We start from the raw sequence: 21,979 nt of genomic DNA, 5'->3' as shown, positions 1-21,979 counted from the left end.
TGCAGAGAAGGCGGCGATCCGGGAAAGAACCCCGCAGTCGTCATTGTCTGGCTGGCACTTGCCAAATTTGCAACTTGGACTTCTCACAAGCCGCAAGCCGTCGCCCGTGTCTATACCGCATTCCAACCATCCACTCTCGCTACGTCCGTCGCGAGCTATCCTCATTTTCTGCGCACTAGTCGCTCTATCTCACACGAACACCGCCCACCATGGCGACTACCGTCGACAAGGTGCGCCACCATCACAATTCCGAAGCAAGAAAAATTGTTGCTCACACGATATCCACTACAGATCAAGCAGATCGAAGATGAAATGGCCAAGACCCAGAAGAACAAGGCCACCTCCTTCCATTTGGGTACATATCCCCATTACCTGCGACCAAGCAAGAGTCAGAGAACACAAGCCTAACCACTACAATAGGTCAATTGAAGGCCAAGTTGGCAAAGCTAAAGAGAGAACTCCTCACCCCGTCATCAAGTGGCGGTGGTGGTGGTGCTGGTTTCGATGTTGCTAGAACTGGTGTTGCCAGTGTGTATGTACATCGAGCCGAGTCGCTACCAGACACGACCTAACCCTCGACAGTGGTTTCATCGGTTTCCCCTCGGTCGGAAAAAGTACCCTCATGAGTCGATTGACTGGCCAACACTCCGAAGCCGCCGCATACGAATTCACAACCCTCACCACTGTTCCTGGTCAAGTTCAGTACAACGGCGCAAAGATTCAGATCCTCGATTTGCCTGGTATTATTCAAGGTGCCAAGGACGGAAAGGGTCGTGGTCGTCAGGTCATTGCCGTCGCAAAGACTTGCCATTTGATCTTCATTGTCCTCGACGTCAACAAACCTCTCACCGACAAGCGCGTTATCGAGAACGAACTCGAAGGCTTCGGTATCAGAATCAACAAGGCGCCGCCAAACATCCACTTCAAGAAGAAGGACAAGGGTGGTATCGCCATCACAAACACCGTCCCCCTTACCCACATCGATCACGACGAAATCAAGGCTGTCATGCAGGAATACAAGATCTCTTCGGCCGACATTGCCATCCGTTGCGACGCCACTATCGATGACCTGATTGATATTCTGGAAGCAAAGAGCAGAAGTTATATCCCTGTCATTTACGCCCTCAACAAGATTGACGCCATCTCGATCGAAGAACTTGACCTCCTATACCGTATCCCCAATGCCTGTCCCATCAGTTCCGAGCACGGCTGGAACGTCGACGAACTCATGGAGCAAATGTGGGAAAAGCTCAACTTGTGCCGAGTATACACAAAGCCTAAGGGTAGAGCTCCTGATTACACCGCCCCCGTCGTTCTGAGAGCAAATGCTCGCACCGTCGAGGACTTCGTACGTTTCCCATGCCTTCTTAGAAACAGTTTGAAGCTAACATCTCGCCAAGTGTAACGCCATTCACAAGACCATTGTCGAACAATTCAAGGTCGCCATTGTCTACGGCAAATCCGTCAGACATCAGCCTCAAAGAGTCGGCCTTGCTCACGAGCTTGCCGATGAAGACGTTTTGACCATCATCAAGCGATAAATACGCGCATGCACGTCACTCGCCTACAACCATTCCTCCCTACATTTGATATCCCCGGTTTGAACGACTGCCTCGAGTCGCGATCAACGATCCCGTTGGTCGATATTACTTGCTGCAGCCCTTGTCATACCCACACAACATGCGCTAGTGTCCACCTCATCACACTCTCGTATCATGAACAACAATGACCGGTCCGGTAAGAGACCTCTTTTTTTTTCTCGTCAAGGAAATCCTCATTTCAGATAGACTGGCCTCCGCCCTTGGAAAATACACGGGTTTTATCCAATGATTTTCATCATGTTCTTCATCTTTCCTTTTACTGCTTCCCATCTTTTTTTGATGCATGCAATTTTTTGATTGGCCAAGATCTTGTTATCTTTATTTCCACCCGCAAAGCAGGTGCATAACCGCCCCGCCATGGCCTCGGCCCGCATTCGACGCTTAATCAAAAGCGCCCTCACTCGACCTACGATTCGTCAATTCTGGTTGTTTTTGAAGCCAGCCATGCCGCTCGGTGAGGTGATCCAATAACGCAAGGCAGCTCTGTCTTGTGGAGAAACACCATGTCTCGCTCGGCTTGACCTTTCGGGTGCTGCAGTGTAGCCTGCCTAGTGACGAGGGTTTGCGGTCGTCTGCGACGGCGCTGTCCGAACGAATGCTGGCCTGGAGCTTGAATGCTCAACAAACCTGACACTGCGCTTACACTGTAGAGACGTCCGTTTGAGGACGATTGCAGGCGGGATGTCAGGACTAATATACCACTGGCCTACGGCCGGATCAATAAGAGTTGCGACATGGCAATCCAGGACACGATTGGTGTTTGCGATGTGTTGCGCTGTCGGCGCTTGGACCTCCCTCCACCACCACCACAACCTCCACCAGGCCTTCAGCCCACAGCAAGCAGGCAGCCGATCGTTTGGTCCCAGCTTCCTGAGATGATTGCGGGCGGCTCCCCTTCCGTGTGGAGTTCCCTTATGGCCGTGCATGCAATGATGCAGGCGGCCAACAAACCGGCCGCAGCAGCAGGTCCTTAGAGTCTTTACGAGGCCCCAGTCCTCTACATCCAACATGCACGATGGCTCAGCACTTGCTTAACAGGGCTTCAACACGTCTGATCTAGTGGTTGGCATCCATCCCCCTCCTTTTCTTCGCCCACTACGCTGGTCCAGCTCTGTACATCATGTCAATTCTCTCCTGCCGCTGTTGATCTATGAACAATTATTGCGGTAATCCTTTCGGAGACCAGCCTCGTACCGTCCCGAAGAGGTTAACTTAATTTCTCGTAGGCACGCCCTGCTTTGACACTATCGTCCCCGATTACCATCACTTAGGCAAGCAACCTGTCTGTTCCTGGGTCTTCTTAGTATCTGCACTTATGCCTAACAAACTGCAGAAGCTTTCCCTACATATCGTCAAGGTTCAACGTCGAGCTGCATGCTTCGGCTCGTATGGGGACTGTGCTTTACTCTGTCCAGGAACCACTTGCATGCTCACCAGGCTCAAGTTTCCTCTTTCCCTACAGATTCTGGCCACTTGGAAAACCCTGCAACCAATAAATACATCGCCTGGACTGGTTCAAGGCTGTTTTGTGTAACTTCCCACAATGGACGATGGATCAGAGCAACAGCATCCGACTACCTTTGACAGTATTCCGATGAGGTGGTCAGAACAACAATCATACCCTCACTCATATCATGGCACACCGGCACAGGAGTATCCAGGATTTGGCTGGGGGTCGCCACCACTTCCAATTCAGTCAGCTGCTTTCTCACAATCACCGCCGCTGAGACCAACACATCAACAACTCCAACCTTTGATGGTGCCGTGGCCGAGCATGATAGGAAGTCAACAGACTTTCTATCCACCTTTGTTACCGCAAGCTCAAGTGGGTACGACATCGCCTCCTACAGTAACACCTGTGTCAGCAGGCTCGTCTTCCCGGTCGGTTCCATCGGTGCGCAAGACTCTATCGGATGATGATCGCCGGAGAATGTGTAAGTACGCCGAAGACAATCCAACAGCCAAGCAGACTGAGATAGGGTGTAAGTTTTTGTTCATACCACAAGGAAGTCCAAGGCTAACTTTCAACCAGATTTATTCGGAGTAGAGCGAAGGTGTGCCTCATAACATACTCAACACTACAATCATGACTAACCAACAAAACAGCACTGTGTCAAAGGTTCTGCGGAAGAAAGAGCAATACCTAAACCATGCCCCACCAAAGGAAACCCCACGCTCACCACCAACCAAGCGATCCAAGGCACGACTTCCTGACATTGAAAAGACTCTCGCAGCCTGGATATCAAAGGAGCAAAAGAAAGGCTCATTCATCACTGACGACGCCATACGCGAACAAGCCTACTACTTTGCCTCCATCCCCGGCCCTGAGAACCCAGCCGCCAATCCGATCAACAACCCAGGCTGGCTGGAAAAGTTCAAACTCAAGCACCACGTCAATGGTTTCGGGACCAAAGCCACCAGCGATATACGCAAAGATTCCGTCGCCACTGTTGAAAGTGACAATAAAACGCCAACATCACCTTCTGATGACCCTGTATCGTCTAGCTCACCAGATACCGTCTTTCCGGCCATCCTCGATACTACCATGGACTCCAAGCCTACTTTCCCCTCCCACCGCAACAAGCGGAGAAAATCACCTCCCTCCATTGATACAGCGATAACCTCTCTGGGCAGCGGCACCGCTTGTTTCAGCCCTGCACTGCTATCCCCTACTTCCCCTTTCTTTTCCTCGTCTACCTCTCAGACGTCGCAAGGGTTGCACTCACCATTCTTGACGCAGAACTTCAGAGCATTGGATACGTTTATGGTTGACTCGCCTCCGGCAGAAGACGAAGCACATGGATTCTTTGGCGAGGGGGCAATGGGAGAGGCAAAGGAGAGGTTGGGGAGTATCGACGAGTGTATGGAGGATGTTTCTTTGACCGCCGGGGATGCAGATGTCAAGACTGTTGACCCCAGCGCCTTGAGTGGTTTAGGATTGAACGTGGACTCAAGGACAACAACAACAACAACAACAACAACAAAAGCCAAAGTCACAGAAGAGGAAGCGAGAAAGGCGTTGAGTGTGCTGGTCAAGTTTTTCGAGGATCAACCTAGGGGTAGTTTGGATGTTGCCGAGGGGATGCTGTTGGGGAGGTTGAAGGAGAAGTTGTTGCGTTGATGGGGACCCATCGATGCAGAAAGATATCCAAGAGTCAAGAAGCTTTGGAAACCAAGAGGTGAATCGAAAGGATGGTTGGCATCAAAGTCTGACTGGTGTTTGTTTCGAGGATTGTGGATTTTTTTTTTCCTTTGCAACCATCGTTTTTGTTGTTCCTTTATTCTCCTCGTGACTTGTTTTACTCTTTGACTTTTCCTTGCTCGTCAGACTTAACCTGCTGTGTCTCGGGTAAGTTGCTTCTTTCGCTGCCAGGGAAATCTTTTGCTTCAGCTTTCTCCTGTTGTTTCTTTTTTTGGCACTTTATCGGCATTCCATGTTTTCCCCTCTCGTGCTATTTCTTCTTTTTTTTATATTCCCCCTCTTCATTTTCCATTGTTTCGTTTTCGATCATACACGTTATACACAGCATGCCGCAGTTATCAGAAGAGGGGAGAGGAAGGTCAAGGCGGAAACATATACAGATTGCATTTTTTCCTCATTGGAACTGCTCGCGCAGATAAGGGGGGATTCTTACAAAGTCTAGGATTCCCTTTTCACAGTTCGGTCTTGTTCATGGCAGTCGGTAGCAATATAGTACAGCAACATAAGCAGTTCTTTTCTTGACACATACAAAACTAACCTTCCATATCTTCTCTTCCTCTTGAAATCCTCTTCACGATACTTGTATCCTCTGCTCCGCAAGCTCAGGAAACAATCTCACAACAACCAAATCTACAATAGCTACCACCAAATGCTTATTGAGATACGCATCTCCGAAAGTCTCCAACATTTCTTCAACCTGTTTTTGCACTTCCTCTTCACCTCTCTTTGCAAACACTTGCTTCACCACAATAGGTGGTAACGCAGCAATAATGGAAGCGGCACATCTCGCTCGCAGTTCCATAGCTTCTTCGGGTGTGGGTGGCACACGACCGGGGCCAAGAGAATTGTTGGGAAACATGTTTGTGCGGATGAGTAGGAGGATGGACGGTAAGCGAGTGGGATCGAGGATTTTGGTGTGGATGTGGTGGGAAAGGAGTCTAGTACGTAGCAGAGAGTCAGTCAAAATGATACTTTCCTTTTCCAATCGATCGGGTTTGCAGAAGAGTGAATTGTCAGGGGATGCGATATTGAAAATGATGCGTATGCGTAAAGTGTGTGTGCGGGTTGTCTGTCGATAGATTGAACGACAAAAAGCCTGGAATCCTGTCCGGATCATGCTGGGCATTTCGCCACTGTTACACAACAGATGGTTTGCCTAAGCGCCTATGAGCAGCAAGCAAGGAAACATAAAGCGGGTATCCAAGATCGAGGCCGCTCGCTAGGCCGCAGATGGGTTGCAGCAGATGTTCAATATCTGAACTTATTGGCAGACCAAGACGGCGGTGCTCGGCATGTGTCGCTTGCTCTGTTTTTCGAGACAAGATAATATGCAGCTTCCGTATCGAGAGTGGCGTCTCCGGGCTGCAATACTACATCGCCTGCAGTAGCAGTAGAAAGAACGACCTCAATATTTGACGTAGATGCCGGGTAATGTCGCGACATTGAGAGTCGGGGTTCGACTTCCTTGCAATGAGCGCTTCAAGACGCGACGTGGCGTCCTCTCACAAAGTCCTGTGTGCGTCCAGAGTATGCAGCGCGAGCCATCATGTCGGTATTCTTTACTGCAAGCGCCATGTTCTGCAACCAAGATGCGGCTGACAGGTGGGCGGCCCGTCGCGAAAGGGTATTGGCTCAAGCCGGGATCAAGTGACTGAAAGTACATGCGGGGCTACCAAGAGACTAGGCCGACATGGCCAAAATCCGGTGGAGGGGAGACAACAAACAAAAGTTGATCGGCGGATATCGTAACCGACGAACGGGATGTATATCGATAGGGAGAGAGAAAGGAAAACGAAACTCACCTATCCAATCTGCTGTTTGTGCAACCCACCTTCCACGAACTGCAGATCAACAGCCACTGTATGTACGCACCCATGGTGGTAAGCCATGGCATCTGCAAGTCCAAAGAAAGCAAATGCGAGCAACAACTCCAGAGGGACATTCCTAGGATTGGTCTCTTCGGACTGTCGCGTGTTGAATGTTGGGATAGTGAGCCGCTGTCATCCAATTCGCCATGCATCGAGTCTTCACTGTTATTCGTCCTTGGAGGGAGAGATGCGGCGTCTGACAGAGCTGAGAAGAACGCGCGTAGGGATATGAAGGCAAGGAAGGCGTATTGCATGACCTGCAGGAACACGCTGGAGAGAGCGTCCACTGGACATCTTCTCGCGATAGCCGGTGGCTCCTCAGCGTCGTCACTGTCATCTGCCAGGAGGCCAAACTTCTCGAGGCGATTCGGACTGATGGGTGGTTGCTGCAGTACATCGGATCCAGAAGGACGAAGGATGGCAAGTAGTTTTGAAACAACATCCCAGATGAACCAGCCTTCACAGATGTTGCCGCAGACTCCGCGCCCAATGATCAACTCGGAAAATATCTCAGTCACTAGCACCCTTAGAGGTGGATTATTGAGATCTTCCGGTGGAAGCAGATGAGACAATACTCCTTGGATTAGCAGTTGACGCCATGCAGCTTCATTCTCAGCCTGATCTAGTGATGCAAGAGATCCGGCCTCAAACGGGACCGGAGAGAGGGCAGGATGAGGATTGATGGCGTGATAGATCTCTCTCGGATTTGCTACGAGGAAAGAAGTGTAGGATCCGCTATGTGCAGTTCGATAGGCTGATAAGATGTTAGTCAGGCGATTACGATAGGTTTCAATCGATGTCACAGTTACCTGTAACATGGACGTCGATCAATTCAAAGAGTTCATCGAATATCAAGGCCTCCAGATCCACGGCTGTTATTCGCAGCTCAAGAGCGTGTGTGCAATGTGCGATGATTTGAACGACCTGATCGGTGAATTGCTGGTCCGGAGTGATTCTGGAGTACCAAGCCTGTACAAAATCCTTGATGATAATAGAGATGAGAGCATAAAGTTGGAGGTCGACTTGATTAGAAGAAGTCAAAGGAGGCAGTAATTCAGACAAAGGCTTGGATGTGTTTCGTGCTCTGCTACCCTCCGGGCCTGTGAGTTGCTGAGCGCATAAAGTACGTTTGATGAAAGCGATGGTGGCCTCATCGGAATAGATTGAGTCGAGTTTCTTGGTGCTCTTGGACCTCGTGTGTCTAAGTTTGGACGGATTGTTGCTGCCGACGGACGTGTTGCTTTTAGTCCTCGCATGCCCACGCGGAGCAGTGCGGCCTTGTTCTTGGTCCATTGGTAATTTCCAGGCTCAGACACATATTTAGGATCCGGTCATTGTATTGGCGCTGGCATTGGTGAAGATTCACAGATGTCGATGTCTAGTTGTGAAGGCGAAGTGGTGGACGGTGTTGATGTCCACAAAGGTGCTCGGTAATTTGGGGTGGGGCCATGGTCGCTGGCAGGTGCGTTGGACCCCGGATCTTGATCTTGCTTGACATGACCCGGATCGTCACTTCTTCATCTTTGACCATCTTTTTGACTCTGTCATTGCCATGGCTTCTACAGATGGTCTTGACCAGGTCGAGGGTACGTTAGCATTGCGACTCCTCTGCCCGATCGTTGCTGATTTTTCCACAGAGCAGCTCAAAGCCGTCATCGACAATTTGTACATGCTCATCTGCCAGGCCCATGAGTTTCGCGGCTCGCAAACAACAGAGGCCATGACCTTTGAGATGTAATCCACCGCTTCCACACCCTGGAAACCCGGCCCATCATGCTGACCCGCCATCCCAGCAAACGTCTCATCCAGAACTTGCTCTCTTTGTGCCAGTCCGCCCGCGTCCTTCCGACCAGTCTCCCGCCAGAGGTCATCGAATACGTAGAACGATCGCGCAACCCCGACATTTACACTCGCGAGTTCGTCGAATTAGTACAGAGACTAAATCAACAGCTCAAAGGCAGAAGCCAAGCTTTCGCCGACTTCAGAGACATACTAGCAAGAGAGATGACCGCCGCCCTGCCCGACTGCAAACAAGACATCACAATGGTCGTCGAAAGTACTGGAGCCAGAGCTCCGGCCTGAATACTCTTCTATCTCGCTTCTATACCCAGCACCCCATGCAGTGCCTCCGACATGAACATCAAAAGACAAAGGGGACCATCTTCCACTTCCCGCTCATGCTGTCGGGCCCAAATTTCTGTACATACCACTCTCTGGTCCCGTCCGCCGTCACGCCAAGATTCACCGCCACAAAAGCGAGAGCACAAACGACAGTCCAATTGAGCAAGGCACCAGCTGGCGCTGCAACAATCGAGATGGCAAAGTAGATCAAGCACTCGACAAAATAGTGAGGGCAGACCAGACGTTGGAATACGGGATGCTCCGGCACGCTGTACTTCTTCAAGGATGCCATATATGCATGACAGTCATGCTGGATTCCAGAAGCAAGGATGAAAATCAAGCAACCCACAAATGTGCGGAGCGATGGAGGCTCGATGGTCAAGTGTGAGAAGTCGAAAGATTTCTCAACAAGAGTTGCTAGGAAAGGGAAACAAGGTCAGAGCAGCAAAACACGGATTTTCACAAGACGAAGACCTACGAGCTCCTTCGATCCAGACGGCTACGCTCATGCTAGCATAAAACCACACCCCCAAAGCCCAGTGGCCGATCCACATGCGAGCATTGGAAGGCTTAGTAAATTCCAAACATTCATACAAACGACGAACACCTTGAAGGAGCATCAGTACCCATGTGACGATGATTTGATCCAAAGTCATGGACTTTTTGATGTCGGTCAAGGATGCCAGACGGCGCCAGAGCGATTGATCAAGAAGGATCTGAGAGAGCCATATGAAGGAACACAGTGTGGACACAAGGTAGAATGAACCAAACCAACTATGAGGCACTTGGAAGGTGGCAAGTGCGTCTAGTGGGTTGGCGGTGAGTTTCTTGGGCTGTTGGCCATTTTGACGAGAACCATATGCTAAAAAGCGAGTGCGAAGAGAAGGAATGCAATGTGCAAGAAGAGCCTGGAAAGAGTCAGTATACACGATCACATGTTCCGAGTTCTGATTCCATCTCACAGCTACGGCTGCCAGCAAGAAGGAAGCCCTCAAGAATATTACGAGATCGAGCATGGCGCTAGAAAAATAAGTTTGCGAGGCGGTTGTTACAGAGTGATGGCGTCTTAAAAGGCGCATGCAAAGACTCTGGTCAGGCGCAACACAACCTAGCAGCAAGGCTTCGCTAACAGGCTTCGTAGACTTCGAGGCTGTCCTCGGACGGGCACTGCACAAAAACCAGGCAAGGACCGGCCTCGATTATCGGTGAGATTGCTAGAGCATGGATCAGCAGCGGTGGATGCACGTGACTGCGTGGGGTCCGTGCGTGCGTTAGACACGGCGGACCGCCTTTCGAGGTGCAGCTCTTGCTAACGGGGACTTGACACTTGCTTCTTCCAATCCACACACAACCTCTGCCCGCCCCTTTTACCACCAGCCCACTCGACATTCCACCTTGCGGAGCCGGTCTTCGCGTTACCCTTACATTGCATGGCCATATTCGCGGCATGAGCCACAGCAACCTCCCCGACAGCAATAACGCGCTTGTCCAGAATGCGCCGCCTCTCGCTCCAGTCGAGGCCACCTCCCCCATGCCTCTAGAAGCCAAGTCTGTCTCCTCACCATCAACAACCTCTCGAATAATACAAAAAGGCTCTCCCGAGTCCGGAAATAACCATGCCTTGGACGCCGAGAATGACTCCGAGGCTGAGACTTTGATCGTATCGCCCGTCAAGAAACGCGACATGCTCAAGCAGTCAACGTCCGCTCAAGCGCTAGAGAGCATTGACGAGATTCCTGAGAAGTCTGCTGCTTCGCCCAGAGATATTCGGCCACATGTCGCTTGTGACGCTTCGATCGACAATGCCCAGACTAACGGTGATAAGCTACACAAGGATGAGGAGCAGGTGGTCGACAAGGACGTCAAGATGGACGAACAGGACACCCGCGCCAACGGACAAAATCAGGACAGCGACAGTGACAACCTGAGTGATGTCTCCTCTATACAATCATTCGAGGACGAAAATGTAAACGAGAATGACGCGAACAATAACGAGAACGACGATGAGGATGACGAAGACGAGGACGCAAGATCATGGGCATCAGACAAGGACGACGAAGGACGAACAGCAAATCCACGAAAACGCAAGCATACCGACGTAGATCAACCGCGCCGGAAACGGAGATCCAGCCAAGAGCACTCAATCTCTCCGCAATTGCGTAGACACCGCCGGACTGCTTCAGCACAATCGACTAGGCCAAGCCAGAGCCGGAGCAACAGTGGACAGCATTCACACACAGCCGGCGTTGCACGGCAACGACGCGCCGCTACTCACTTCCCGGTCCGTGAGAACATGCTTGCAAGGAACGTCTGGGACTCGGATACTTCATCCGAAACATCACATCAATATCCCAAAAGCAGACTTACTCGAAACACCAGCCGTGCTGTTTCAACACCAGGTCGACCAATGGGTTTAGCAAAGCGCCACGTCAACAAATACGGCTTTACTCGCCTGGCCGAGGCATGCGAGAATGGCGATCTTGATGGCGTCAAAGAGTGGCGCGTGAAAGACCCCGAGCAACTCGAGCAGCGTGAGTTTGCTGGAAATACGCCTCTGCAAGTCGCTTCTCTCAATGGCTATCCCGAGATTGTGAGTTACCTGCTCGAGCAGGGCTGCAATCCACATTGCGCGAACGCGGACAAGGACACTCCTCTTATCGACGCGGTCGAAAACGGCCATCTCGATGTTGTTCAAATCCTCCTAAAGGCTGGAATCAATCCTCTTCACTGCAATCTCAAAGGCCAACAAGCTCTCGATGTCATCACCAAAGAGACCGACAACGCTACCGAGATTCGTGCTGTTTTGCGCGAAGCCATCGAAGACTGGAACAAGAACGGCAGATCCGAACAAACATACAATGTTGAAGAACCTGCTTCAAGACCTGGACCAAAGCAAGGACTTCAATTTCTTGCACGCACATACGAAAACCTCCTCAAGCTTGTTAGCGACAACGACAGGACGGCCGTACAAGAGTTTCTCGATGCCCGGGTGCCTGTTGACAATAACGTCGTAGCAGCAGCGGCAAAGACTGGAGACCTTTACCTTGTGAACATGCTTCTCGCCGAGATGAACCCTAAGAAGGCTCGTCAAAGACCCGACAGACCCATGCTCTCAGTTATTGGAACTTCTCACTTCGACATGGTCAAGGCTCTGACTGAACTCGATCAATTCGATCCCACCTGGCGCTCTAAGAGCAGCAATCTGACATGGTACGAAATCGCAGAGTCCAAACAGGGACCGAGATGGAGAGAGGAAAAGGCACTCTTGCAAAAGCTATATGAGAAGGCCGAAACCGCCAGGAAACTCAGCTCCAGCCCAGTCGCTCGACGTGAGCCTACCAAGAAACGACGCAGAAGTGTGGAACGCCATAACGACTCGGATGTGGAGATGGAAGACGCCGATTCGCCAGAAAGAGCACGAAGCAGAAGACGTTTGGTCTCTAAGAAGGACATGCGCACGGAAAGCAGAAAACGATCATCTTCTGAGCTCTCCGATGTTGCACCTCCTAGAAGACATGGTGAACGACTCTCGGATCAGACCTCTCTCAAACCTCCTGGCCCACGGAAAGTAGGACGCCCACGAAAGCACAGCAATTCTCACCTTTCCGAACCACAGCCCAAACGACACCGCTCATCCTCGATGATCGAGCCTACGGCAGAAACCCACACCACACACGATTCCGAAGACGATGCTCAGCATGACGATGATGATGATATCAAGATGGAAGAACCTGATCGCGAGGCTGCAGAAGCGGAGGCCAATCGCAAAGCCGATCTCAATGCCAAGGTCAATGCTCAGAAACTGGCGGACCAATTGCGTAAGGACGAACAGGCTCGAAAAGAGGAGGAGGCTGCACGACGCAAGGAAGCTGAGCGCAAGGCCGAAGAGATACGCCAGCAACACGAGAGAAAGCTAGCAGAGGAGCGCCGTCTGGAACGCGAGAGAAAAGTGCAAGCCCTTCCAAGTGCTCTGGCTCACATCGTCAGTCTGACGGAAGTTCGTGGAAAGGAGAGACAGACATATATTCAGAGACACTTTCTTCCTGTTCAGGTTGTCAAGCGGGCTGATCTAGCAGATCTGCCGGATGAGGGCAAGCCCGACGACCTCTGGATGCTCAGTTACCAGGCCGCCGCGATACTCACAGGGAAGGACGCAAATGCTCTCTTGGACCTTCCGCTTGATACCAAGGCAGAGTCATCGTCACTCTCTGGAGCGTCAACAGCTGAGGTGACCGAAGAGCAACGTCGCTTGATGCTGGCATGTTTACAGTCAACAAGTTTGGTTCACGGGCTTCCCTCGAATGAGGACATGGAAACATCGGAACCAGGAAACTTGTTGGAAGAGCTTGCAGAAGCTGAGAAAATCCAGCAACGCATCAAGGAAGACCGAACCAAATTTCTCAGCATGACTTCTCTTCGGTGGATGCGCTTCAGCGACTTCTACAACCTTGCGACATCGGCCGAGTATCCTCACCTAGCCGGACTGGATATCCAAATGAGATTTGACTGCTGTCTCGATCCGTTCCCATTCTCGACAGACGTCAAGACAAGCAACGGCACGAACGAGCACGACAAGGATAAAGAAGGAGTCAATGGCACGAACGGCACCGACGAAAGGGGCCTTTCCGCGGCTGGACCCGGAGTTACGACGATTACGGTTGTACAGGATTGAATTGAACCGATATGGCATGCAAAGCACAGCGTTTTCTGATTGTTATTTTCCCTACTTCTGTTCACACAAAGCATGCATGGTACAGAGAGCAAACAGTTGAGAGCATTGTCGTTTTCTTCCGAAGGAAGAGTAAGAGGGGGAGGGAGTCCTGTGTGTAGAATTGCTAGTCGATGGAGATTGTGGATCAGATGGGGAAGTCCTGTCTGATCACAACTCAGTACATAAAATTAACATTTTCCAAAATCCTCTGTACACAGCTTCTGTTGAAGGCTTCAGCTCGTGCCCGAGATGAGCTTCTTAAATCTCTTGGAATCATTCAATCGTCAAGACTGCATGACCTTGAGACAAGGGTACTGATGGAGCTGATTCGGCGAAATCGCAACGATGCCGAAGACAAAGTTCCCCATATTAACACACGTCACCGACACGTCTTGCACGGAGATAGACGGAAGTCGCTCGGCAATTGCAATATGCATCCATTAGGTACGCATCACCACTACTCTACACCTACACCCCAAGTCGACTCTCCCTCTGTTTCCCATTGCTTTCCTACATTGTCCTCTAATCGACACAACTCAAAGCAACCCGCAAACATGTCAAAACTATCCCCGGCCCTCAAACAACTCATCAATGCGCCATTCGCGCGTCCTGGAGCACTACCCGCACCCCAAGGCATCAAGACCTTTTACGAGAACTTGGCCAAGGATGCAAAGGACAGAGGCGTCGGTGTGCCGGCATGGTTGTCCATGGCCACCGCAACGACCATGACGATGAACTCGCCCGACTCGCTGGCCGAATTGTTCCACGCTGCTTCTCCCGAGCACGATGCAGTGGCCACGGCGGAATTGATGAGGGAAGTGGGATTGAAGTGTATTGGATTCAATGGCGTAAGTATCTTCTGCTTCCTGCCCTCCTGCCGTTAAAAGTACCATAGCTGACGTGAAGGCCAATCACAGGTGCCCCGTACAATCAACATGCTGAATGCCTTCCGCGCTTCTCTTCCCTCGGACATCGTATCCTCCCTCTCCACAACACCCACCCGCATCCCCTCGCCCACCAACATCACAAACATGTCTGCGCGCGGAGAGGCGCTGTGGAAATCAATCTACGACCCCTTTGACAAGAAACTCTACTCCAAACTCGCCGACTCACATCCCGACTTGCCCGTACACATTTTGCACTCTGAATACGGTGCTCTGTTTGCCGATCCCAACGAACGCACTCAAGGCAGAGGAGCAGTGGGCAGAGTGTTGACGAGCATTGTTGCAGTGTCATGCTTGAGGACGCAAACGGGAGTGGGGCCCCAGGTGTTGAGTCATGTGTTTGGACTGCGCAAGGCGTTCAAAGATGGCAGTGCTGAGAAAGAGGTGCAGGGTGGTGAGTGGTTGGCTGGCGATGAGGGCAGTGTGTGGCTTTTGGAGAGCGTGGATAGGATTGTCGAGGCGTTGAGTGGAGGCAAGGGAAGCAGTTATGCGCCTGGATCCATCAAGGCTAAGCTTTAAACGTAGCAGAAAGAAATGCGGTCATGGACGTCGGAGTAGTAGTAGGACAAAAGCATGTATTGTCCAATGTCTATAGATGAGGACGTAGATTTCAAAAAGCTTGTACAAATGCTTGGAGATTTCATGGATATATATGGTGTATAGAAAAGAGATGTTTTTTACATGTGCAATCAATGCAACCAGATTCTTGGTATATCAGATCACACTTTTCTCTCTTACTCCATCTCACGGAGATCGTCAGCCACCTTGAACTTGGCAGCAGTCTTTTCTTGCACTTGCTCGACAGTCATGCCAGGTGCGACTTCAGTAAGAGTGAGACCACCGTTCTTGCGATCGACTTGGAAGACACACTAAAATGTTCGTTAGCAAGAGCTCCCCAAACAAAGGGAGAAAAGATGTAAAGAACTCACCAAATCGGTAATGATAGTCGATACAACCCTCGCACCGGTCAACGGCAAACTGCACTCCTGCTGAATCTTGCTGACTCCATTCTTATCCACATGATCAGTAAGCACCACAATCTTTGTCTGATCGGGATTCGACACCAAATCCATAGCGCCACCCATACCCTTCAGCACCTTGCCAGGAATCATGTAATTGGCAAGATCGCCATTGGCACTGACTTGAAGCGCTCCCAACATGGACACATCGATATGGCCTCCTCTAATCATAGCGAACGATTCAGCAGAGTCAAAGGTGCTGCCGCCGGGAACGATGGTGACGGTTTCTTTGCCGGCGTTGATGATGTCGACGTCGACTTGTTCTTCGGTGGGGTAGGGTCCCATGCCCATGAGTCCGTTCTCGGAGTGAATCCAGACCTTGATTTCCGGGTCTAGGAATGACGGGGCGAGTGTGGGCATGCCTACTCCCAGGTTGACGTAGTAGCCTTGCTTGAGCTCTTTAGCTGCGCGACGAGCAATTCTCTCGCGGCGGACCTCGGCATCGCTCTTGTTGGATTGGTCGCTGCCGGCTTCCTCACGCAGTTTCTTGACTTCGAGTTTCTTTTCCTCGGTCGCGGGGACGATGCGGTCGATGTAGATGCCTGGCAGATCGACCTCGTCGGGCTTGATTTCGCCAATGGGGACAATGTGTTCGGCTTCCACGATACTGCATTTTGCCGCTTTTGCCATCATGGGGCCAAAGTTTCCAGTCGTGTAGCGGAAAACACAGTTTCCTGCCTCGTCAACCTTGTAGGCGCGCAAAATGGCCACATCACCCTGAATCGCATGCTCCAAGTTGTACTTTTTACCCTTGAATTCGCGGGTTTCGCGCTTGTTGCCTGATTGCAGGGTCGTGGGCATCTTTGAGCCAGCCTTGGGGGGACCCATGCGGATGGGGATTTCTCCGGTTTCGATCCAGGTGTGTACGCCGGTGGGTGTGTAAAAGGCAGGGATACCGGCGCCGCCTGCGCGGATGCGCTCGGCGATTGTGCCTTGAGGGGTTAATTCGACGTCGAGTTCGCCGGTGAGGTATTTCTTCTCGATGGCCTTGTTGGTGCCGAGGAAGGATAGAATGACAGAGGTGAGTTGGCCGTTTTGGACCAGTTCGGCGAGACCGTAGGGGCCGGCGCCGGCATTGTTGGAGACGGCTTTTAGTGAGTGCAGGTCCTCGACTCCTCTTTTCGCCATGGCTTTGATGATTGTATCTGCACGTTTTCCATCGGATTCAGTCTCGACAGTCTCGAAATTCAACCTCGTGATCAGAAATCAACTCTGTGAGTGGAGGAGATCAAACACATACCAGCAGTACCACAAAGACCAAATCCAGCACTCAGAATCGTAGAGCCACTCTTGATATCAGCAACAGCCTCATCGGCGCTAGCATACACCTTTGACCTCGAGCGATCAATTGTGGGCGCCAAACTCTCATTCAACTCAATATCCTCGACACCGCTGTCAGCACCAGGCTTGACATCATTGATGAAACCGCGAGAAAAAGTCAACGTAGCAGCAACGCCGGCACGCTTGTTGTTCAATGCAATTCTCGCTGTGGCTCGCGGTAGTTGTGCGCGGAATAGAGCATTCGAGGATGAAGGAAGCAGAGCCGAGAGACGGGTGCATGAGCGTCGTGTTGCAGCCATTGTGTGTGTGTGTGTGAGAGAATCCGAACCTTCGATCTTCTACAAGGGAGAGTTGGAGAAGAGAAAGGGAAGGGAAAAGGATTGCAGCTGTATATACAAAAGATTGAAACATATGTCTCGTAGCTTCCCCCTGCCTGCCGGCCGGCCTGCCTTTCGGTATCTGCGATCGGATGGCCGTGGCCGGATGTGCTTTACGGCAAGCCCATCGCTGACGTTGCCAGTTGGGTTCCGAACTCGGGTTCGTCCGGGGTAGTTCTCCATACTTCCGCCTCGGCCATCTCTCCGCGCTCTTTCCCCGAAGACGGGCAGCGATATAGTGATGTGATGAGTGAATGACATCTATACTCTGGATACAGAAAAATGCCGGAGATCGTTTGTGATTAGAATCGCGAGGACAGATGATTTGGTCGCATTCTCGATATCGCGACTGGAAGACTTGACGCTGTCGAGGAAGAATCGTGTGGGTTGATGGCTGTTTCTGGATAAGCACATTTGAAAAGTCAATTTTGACCACAACGCAACGAATCCGGATAGCATTTATCCGCAGAACAATATATCGCTTCAATACTCCTGAAAGTAATCTATAAGAGTATCGGATAGAGTATACCATACGTGGTTTTGCCAGAACATCGTCGATAGTCTTAAAAAGCATAGTTGAGTATACGACCCTGGCCAAGCATAATTTCTTGGCGGCCATCTTGGAGCCTCAGGCAGGTACGCAAGTATTAGACACAACACGATTACATGTCAGAGAAAGGATGTTCATTCGAGCTTCTCTGTCGAATATAACGAGAGCATGGCCTCATTTGTCTAGTACCCCCGTCTAGCATTATTGAATAAACTCATCAGGACATCTGCCTGTGCTTGGGGTTGCGGCGGAGGAGCCTGCTGCTGCTGGAAATGTTGCTGAGGAGGCGCAAAGCCAGGAGGTGTAGGCGCATGGGCATCAAACTGTTGTTGCTGGTGTTGAGCCATTTGCCAAGTCTGCTGCATTTGTTGGGCATTCATCTGATTCATCTGTTGCTGGTGCATAGAATCAAGCTGATGCTGTTGCATAGAATCAAGCTGATGCTGTTGCTGCTGCCGTTGCTGTTCGAGTCGGTGTTGCTCGAGTTGCTGTTGCTGTTGCATGGCGTAGTATTGTTGTTGATCGTGAGATTGGAAGGGCGAGGCGAGGACAGGACGTTGTAGTTGCGGTTGTTGTTGACCGTTTTTGAAGAAGTGGAGGAGGTTGACTTGCTGGTTTTGTAGTTGATCGTAGTCATGTCTTTGTGGCTCTGGTGCTTGTTCGTGGTGTATAGTCGGCGGTGGTTGATACTGTTGTTGTTGCTCCTGTAGCGATGGCGGCAGTTCTTCCTCGACATACTCTTCTTCCACATCTGCCACGGCAGCCGCATCTCTGCTGTCCTCGACTCTTTTTGCGCATTCTTGAATAATCAAGGCATTCACGACTCTTGCTTGTACAGTGCTTCCTCCCTCCTCGGCAAAGATCCATAGACCGTAGATGTTTGTGCTTCCATCCTCTCCCTCGACCTGCAAGATGACATACTCGTCCGTCACTTGAACCGACTCGGCGGAGAACAATTCACTAGAGAAGTTCTCAAGACCGCGGCGATTCAAGACAATACAGCTGTATCGTTCAATCTGCGGACCTCCGACCAGTGGCAGCAGTGAACAGACGAACAATGTGCCCTCAGTCCCTTGCTTTTCCCAAGTCGACGAAGATGGATTGAAGGTGTAGACAACGGCAAAGGGAGCGACAGAGAGGATCTGATGAACCGAAGGGTCGTGCCGTTGCAACACACTGAGGTTCAGTTCTTCGTTTGTGCGCGCTGGGATGGGCGCGGGCTGAGGGAGAGTCATGGCGTCGGTTGCGTATGCTGTGTCGGTGTCGTAGTCTGAGGGAACGTGATGCGCCGCAGGTCGCGGGTGCGAGTTGCGGTTATTGCGATTTTTCGGCGGCATTTGGAATGTGTTGTTCGAAGTGATAGTGATATGCGCACGTCGTTTGTGGTTGCTGTTCGGTATCGCATGAGCTGTGCGACGTGTTGCTGTTTCGAAAGCCGTTCTCCAGGGACGTCATGCTTTGTTCACAGTCAATCACCACCACCAATTTCTAGTCACCATGGGCCTTTCACTCTACAGCTTTCTTTGTCCACAGACACATCTATGTGGTCGTCAGCTCTAAAATATCGTACACTTTACTCTTGTCTCTAAATGCTATATATACAACTTCATCATGCCAATCATGCCTCCTCAGCGGAAGATGGCTTTTGTTTGTAAAGCCATGTCAAATAATCGCCTACACGCTCGATGCTCACATCATCTGTGTCCACATTCTGACTCTTCTCAGGCTTGACATATGGCATACCAACCACGATCTTCGGCTGGTTCGCTGTCTTTTGATCAATTCCAGCCCTCATCTTTCTGCCCTTCTCACTGAGTTCCTTCAGCATATCGATATAGGCAATATTGTAACTCGACTCTGTGCTGTCGGGATCTGTCTTGTCGAGGTTGCTGTTGAGCTTTGCATATGTCTTCTTGCGTCGGACCTTAGCTCCTGCGTATTCTCTCCGTGCCACCTGATCTGATTTTTCGGTCAAGCTGTAGTCGATAGTCCAGTTCTGGTGTTTCCTGAGGTTCTCTGGCCGTTCGACGTATTCGTCGTTGACTTTGGAACGCACCGTGAGTACCAACCCTAGAATTGGCTTGTCTTCGTCTGGTTCCACTTCTCCTTCTGACTCTGAAGCCGTGGAGACATTTTCAATATCCTTGACGATTGTATCTTTTCCAGTGCCCTTTGAATCCTGTGCAACGGTCGTCTCTGACCCGGCTTCAGACGAAGTTGACGCTGGTTCAGCCTGTGACACCTCCTTCTTAGCGGATTCCTGAACCAAATCACTGCTCGAATCTCCAAAGCCATTGGCGGCGTCGTCGTCTTCCTTGGCCAGATCGTCGGCTTGTTGCTGTTTCAGCTTGTACGCTGGATCACGCAAATTACGTTCCCACTTGGCAATCTTTTCTTTTTGTGAGTTCTGAATCGTGTCAATATCCTCTTCACTCATGGGCTCTGCATATATATGCATGGATGGAAGGACTTCAGCGGCTTTGGTTTCGAAGCAGAAACGAATAGACTATGTCAAACTTAGTATCGAATGGGATGCACAAGCTTAAGAATGCTTACCTGATCAGGGAACTTCTCGGTGACCTTGTTCAGAATCTCATTTAGCAAGCCGATGCTCAAGTTGAATTCACGGTCGCCCAAAGTGGTATCAGGTGTTCCGTGAAGAGCTTGATCAAGCTCACTCATACTGATGTACTGGAAGCCAAAGATGCGCTTGACATTGTGGTACGCAACAAAAATGCCGTCCATATGTCCCATGCGAGCTTGCAGAGAATACTTGAGTGCAGTACCGCGCATCATATCGTAATACTCTCTCTCAAAGCTCTCATACTGACCTTGAGCTTGGCTAATCTCATATCCGGTCATTGGCTCGTGGTCACCAGAGCGCATACGGACTGGAAGGACAGCGCGCGTTTTGATATCGAACATGCCAGTTCCAGGTAGACGATCATCTTGAGCGTCCAACTGCGATCGAAGCAAGAAGTCACCGAGTGAGGAGTAGTGGTAAGCTTCGGGTTTGTTTCGCTCAACCTCAGAAATTCCGTCGGACTTGTCCTTTCTGTACCTCTCAAACTCGGAGGTTGGCAAAGTCATGAGTTTCTCCATGGATCTTCCAAGCAACATAAGGACATTGGCACCATCGAATTCCTTGTCAGCATCGATAGCGTAAGTGTCACCTTTACGTCTTAAGAACATGAATGTGGGTGTACGATTGAGTGCAGTGAAGCTTTGCAATGTGTCGGGAAAATCCCTGGATAACATGTCCGTGTTGATTTTGCGCCAGGCGGAGAGAAGGTAGTGGAAGTGAGCCAGTGTGCTTGTCATGCTCGAGGTAGAGCCAACATATTTCTTGCCGTGCTTTTTGGCAAATTCTGACAGGAAATTGTCCTGGGAAGAAGTCTTGTAGGCAGTCAGAGCATCATAATCAAACTCTGTGACCGGCATGATCTTTTGGAGGTATGGATCGAAGTTGTAGACCCTCGAGCGCCTATCTTGCAATGTGTGAACGCCTGGGTTAAAGAGAACGCGATCGAGGCCATGCTCTAAACGAGGAACACGCGGCTGGTCGACGTCCAAACGATCCATCCTGATTTGAGAAGCGTCCATTGTCTGTACTCCATTGGCCAGCAACTTGTATGCACGTTTTTCTTCTGCTTCTCTCCGCTTCTCCGACTTGAGAATACGTTCAGGGGTCTGAGGCGCAGGGGCATTGACAAAGCGCCTACGCCTAGTGCGTAGTCTCCTTGGAGATGTCCGGCGGAGGGATATAGGGTCACTCTTGATAGACAGCATGGCATCTTTCAATGATTGTACAGCGCCTCCATCGTATGAAGAAGGGTTGGAGTCGTCGATCGGGGGTTCTATTGACTTGAAGAAATCGAGAATGGATTTTGGAGGAGCGTCGGTCGCTGACGATTCAGTAGCTGATTGCATGAGGCTCATGAAAGGAGTACCCGTTTTTTGTTCTTCGAGCAGGCGGCGGCGAACCTCGAAAGGGGCTTTCATCCTCCTAACGACATTCGAAGCAGGACCATTGCCGGGATTGATATTATCCTCAGATTCCTTTGAGTGCCGAGTGTCATGGTTCTTCTCGGCAGTATCGTGGTTGTTGGCAGATGCTTCTAGACGATTGTTCTTTTCAGACAAGGTCGAGTCTTCGTTGGTGGACGGTGACGGGGGTTGGGCTTGGTCGTGCTCAGCCGTCTGGCTCGCGTCTTTGGTAGCGACAGGCTGGACAGTGACAGTTTTTGAATTTTCATGGTTGGCTTCAGAATCCAGCAGGCGCGTCGAGTGGCGGAGCGGGCGTGA

At 50.8% G+C, this 21,979-nt stretch overlaps 10 protein-coding genes across 10 annotated transcripts; 5 read left to right on the top strand and 5 right to left on the bottom strand.

Annotated features, from left to right (window-relative positions):
- Positions 1–209: 209 nt before the first annotated feature.
- Positions 210–1,541, top strand: M436DRAFT_80078 (GTP binding protein-like protein; the record flags this gene model as incomplete). The annotated part of the gene is made up of 5 exons (XM_013574445.1): positions 210–230; positions 292–355; positions 421–532; positions 583–1,348; positions 1,401–1,541. The coding sequence occupies 5 exons, from the start codon at positions 210–212 to the stop codon at positions 1,539–1,541; spliced, it is 1,104 nt and encodes a 367-aa protein (XP_013429899.1).
- A 1,603-nt stretch (positions 1,542–3,144) lies between these two features.
- M436DRAFT_41420 (uncharacterized protein) lies at positions 3,145–4,722 on the top strand (the record flags this gene model as incomplete). The annotated part of the gene is made up of 4 exons (XM_013574066.1): positions 3,145–3,583; positions 3,634–3,655; positions 3,708–4,531; positions 4,589–4,722. 4 exons carry the CDS (start codon positions 3,145–3,147, stop codon positions 4,720–4,722), a joined length of 1,419 nt encoding a protein of 472 aa, XP_013429520.1.
- Positions 4,723–5,374: 652 nt separating this feature from the next.
- Positions 5,375–7,964, bottom strand: M436DRAFT_41689 (uncharacterized protein; the record flags this gene model as incomplete). Its single annotated transcript, XM_013574111.1, has 3 exons — positions 5,375–5,741; positions 6,606–7,425; positions 7,481–7,964. 3 exons carry the CDS (start codon positions 7,962–7,964, stop codon positions 5,375–5,377), a joined length of 1,671 nt encoding a protein of 556 aa, XP_013429565.1.
- Positions 7,965–8,223: 259 nt separating this feature from the next.
- On the top strand, positions 8,224–8,753 carry M436DRAFT_41205 (mediator of RNA polymerase II transcription subunit 10; the record flags this gene model as incomplete). The annotated part of the gene is made up of 3 exons (XM_013574031.1): positions 8,224–8,257; positions 8,309–8,405; positions 8,465–8,753. The coding sequence occupies 3 exons, from the start codon at positions 8,224–8,226 to the stop codon at positions 8,751–8,753; spliced, it is 420 nt and encodes a 139-aa protein (XP_013429485.1).
- A 58-nt stretch (positions 8,754–8,811) lies between these two features.
- Positions 8,812–9,808, bottom strand: M436DRAFT_40828 (uncharacterized protein; the record flags this gene model as incomplete). The annotated part of the gene is made up of 3 exons (XM_013573959.1): positions 8,812–9,209; positions 9,271–9,700; positions 9,755–9,808. The coding sequence occupies 3 exons, from the start codon at positions 9,806–9,808 to the stop codon at positions 8,812–8,814; spliced, it is 882 nt and encodes a 293-aa protein (XP_013429413.1).
- A 431-nt stretch (positions 9,809–10,239) lies between these two features.
- M436DRAFT_62060 (uncharacterized protein) lies at positions 10,240–13,464 on the top strand (the record flags this gene model as incomplete). Its single annotated transcript, XM_013574261.1, has 1 exon — positions 10,240–13,464. The coding sequence occupies one exon, from the start codon at positions 10,240–10,242 to the stop codon at positions 13,462–13,464; it is 3,225 nt and encodes a 1,074-aa protein (XP_013429715.1).
- A 593-nt stretch (positions 13,465–14,057) lies between these two features.
- Positions 14,058–14,966, top strand: M436DRAFT_41472 (uncharacterized protein; the record flags this gene model as incomplete). The annotated part of the gene is made up of 2 exons (XM_013574076.1): positions 14,058–14,351; positions 14,421–14,966. The coding sequence occupies 2 exons, from the start codon at positions 14,058–14,060 to the stop codon at positions 14,964–14,966; spliced, it is 840 nt and encodes a 279-aa protein (XP_013429530.1).
- A 215-nt stretch (positions 14,967–15,181) lies between these two features.
- Positions 15,182–17,046, bottom strand: M436DRAFT_41504 (succinyl-CoA:3-ketoacid-coenzyme A transferase-like protein; the record flags this gene model as incomplete). Its single annotated transcript, XM_013574080.1, has 3 exons — positions 15,182–15,316; positions 15,377–16,611; positions 16,707–17,046. The coding sequence occupies 3 exons, from the start codon at positions 17,044–17,046 to the stop codon at positions 15,182–15,184; spliced, it is 1,710 nt and encodes a 569-aa protein (XP_013429534.1).
- A 1,413-nt stretch (positions 17,047–18,459) lies between these two features.
- M436DRAFT_41278 (PH domain-like protein) lies at positions 18,460–18,909 on the bottom strand (the record flags this gene model as incomplete). The annotated part of the gene is made up of 1 exon (XM_013574042.1): positions 18,460–18,909. A coding segment is annotated over one exon (450 nt), but the record flags the coding sequence as incomplete, so codon positions are not given.
- Positions 18,910–19,292: 383 nt separating this feature from the next.
- Positions 19,293–21,256, bottom strand: M436DRAFT_41683 (Pet127-domain-containing protein; the record flags this gene model as incomplete). Its single annotated transcript, XM_013574110.1, has 2 exons — positions 19,293–20,180; positions 20,231–21,256. 2 exons carry the CDS (start codon positions 21,254–21,256, stop codon positions 19,293–19,295), a joined length of 1,914 nt encoding a protein of 637 aa, XP_013429564.1.
- Positions 21,257–21,979: the final 723 nt, after the last annotated feature.

Source organism: Aureobasidium namibiae (assembly GCF_000721765.1).
Source record: "Aureobasidium namibiae CBS 147.97 unplaced genomic scaffold scaffold_4, whole genome shotgun sequence".
NCBI classification, from domain to species: domain Eukaryota; kingdom Fungi; phylum Ascomycota; class Dothideomycetes; order Dothideales; family Saccotheciaceae; genus Aureobasidium; species Aureobasidium namibiae.
This window is presented reverse-complemented; position numbering and strand designations above follow the sequence as displayed.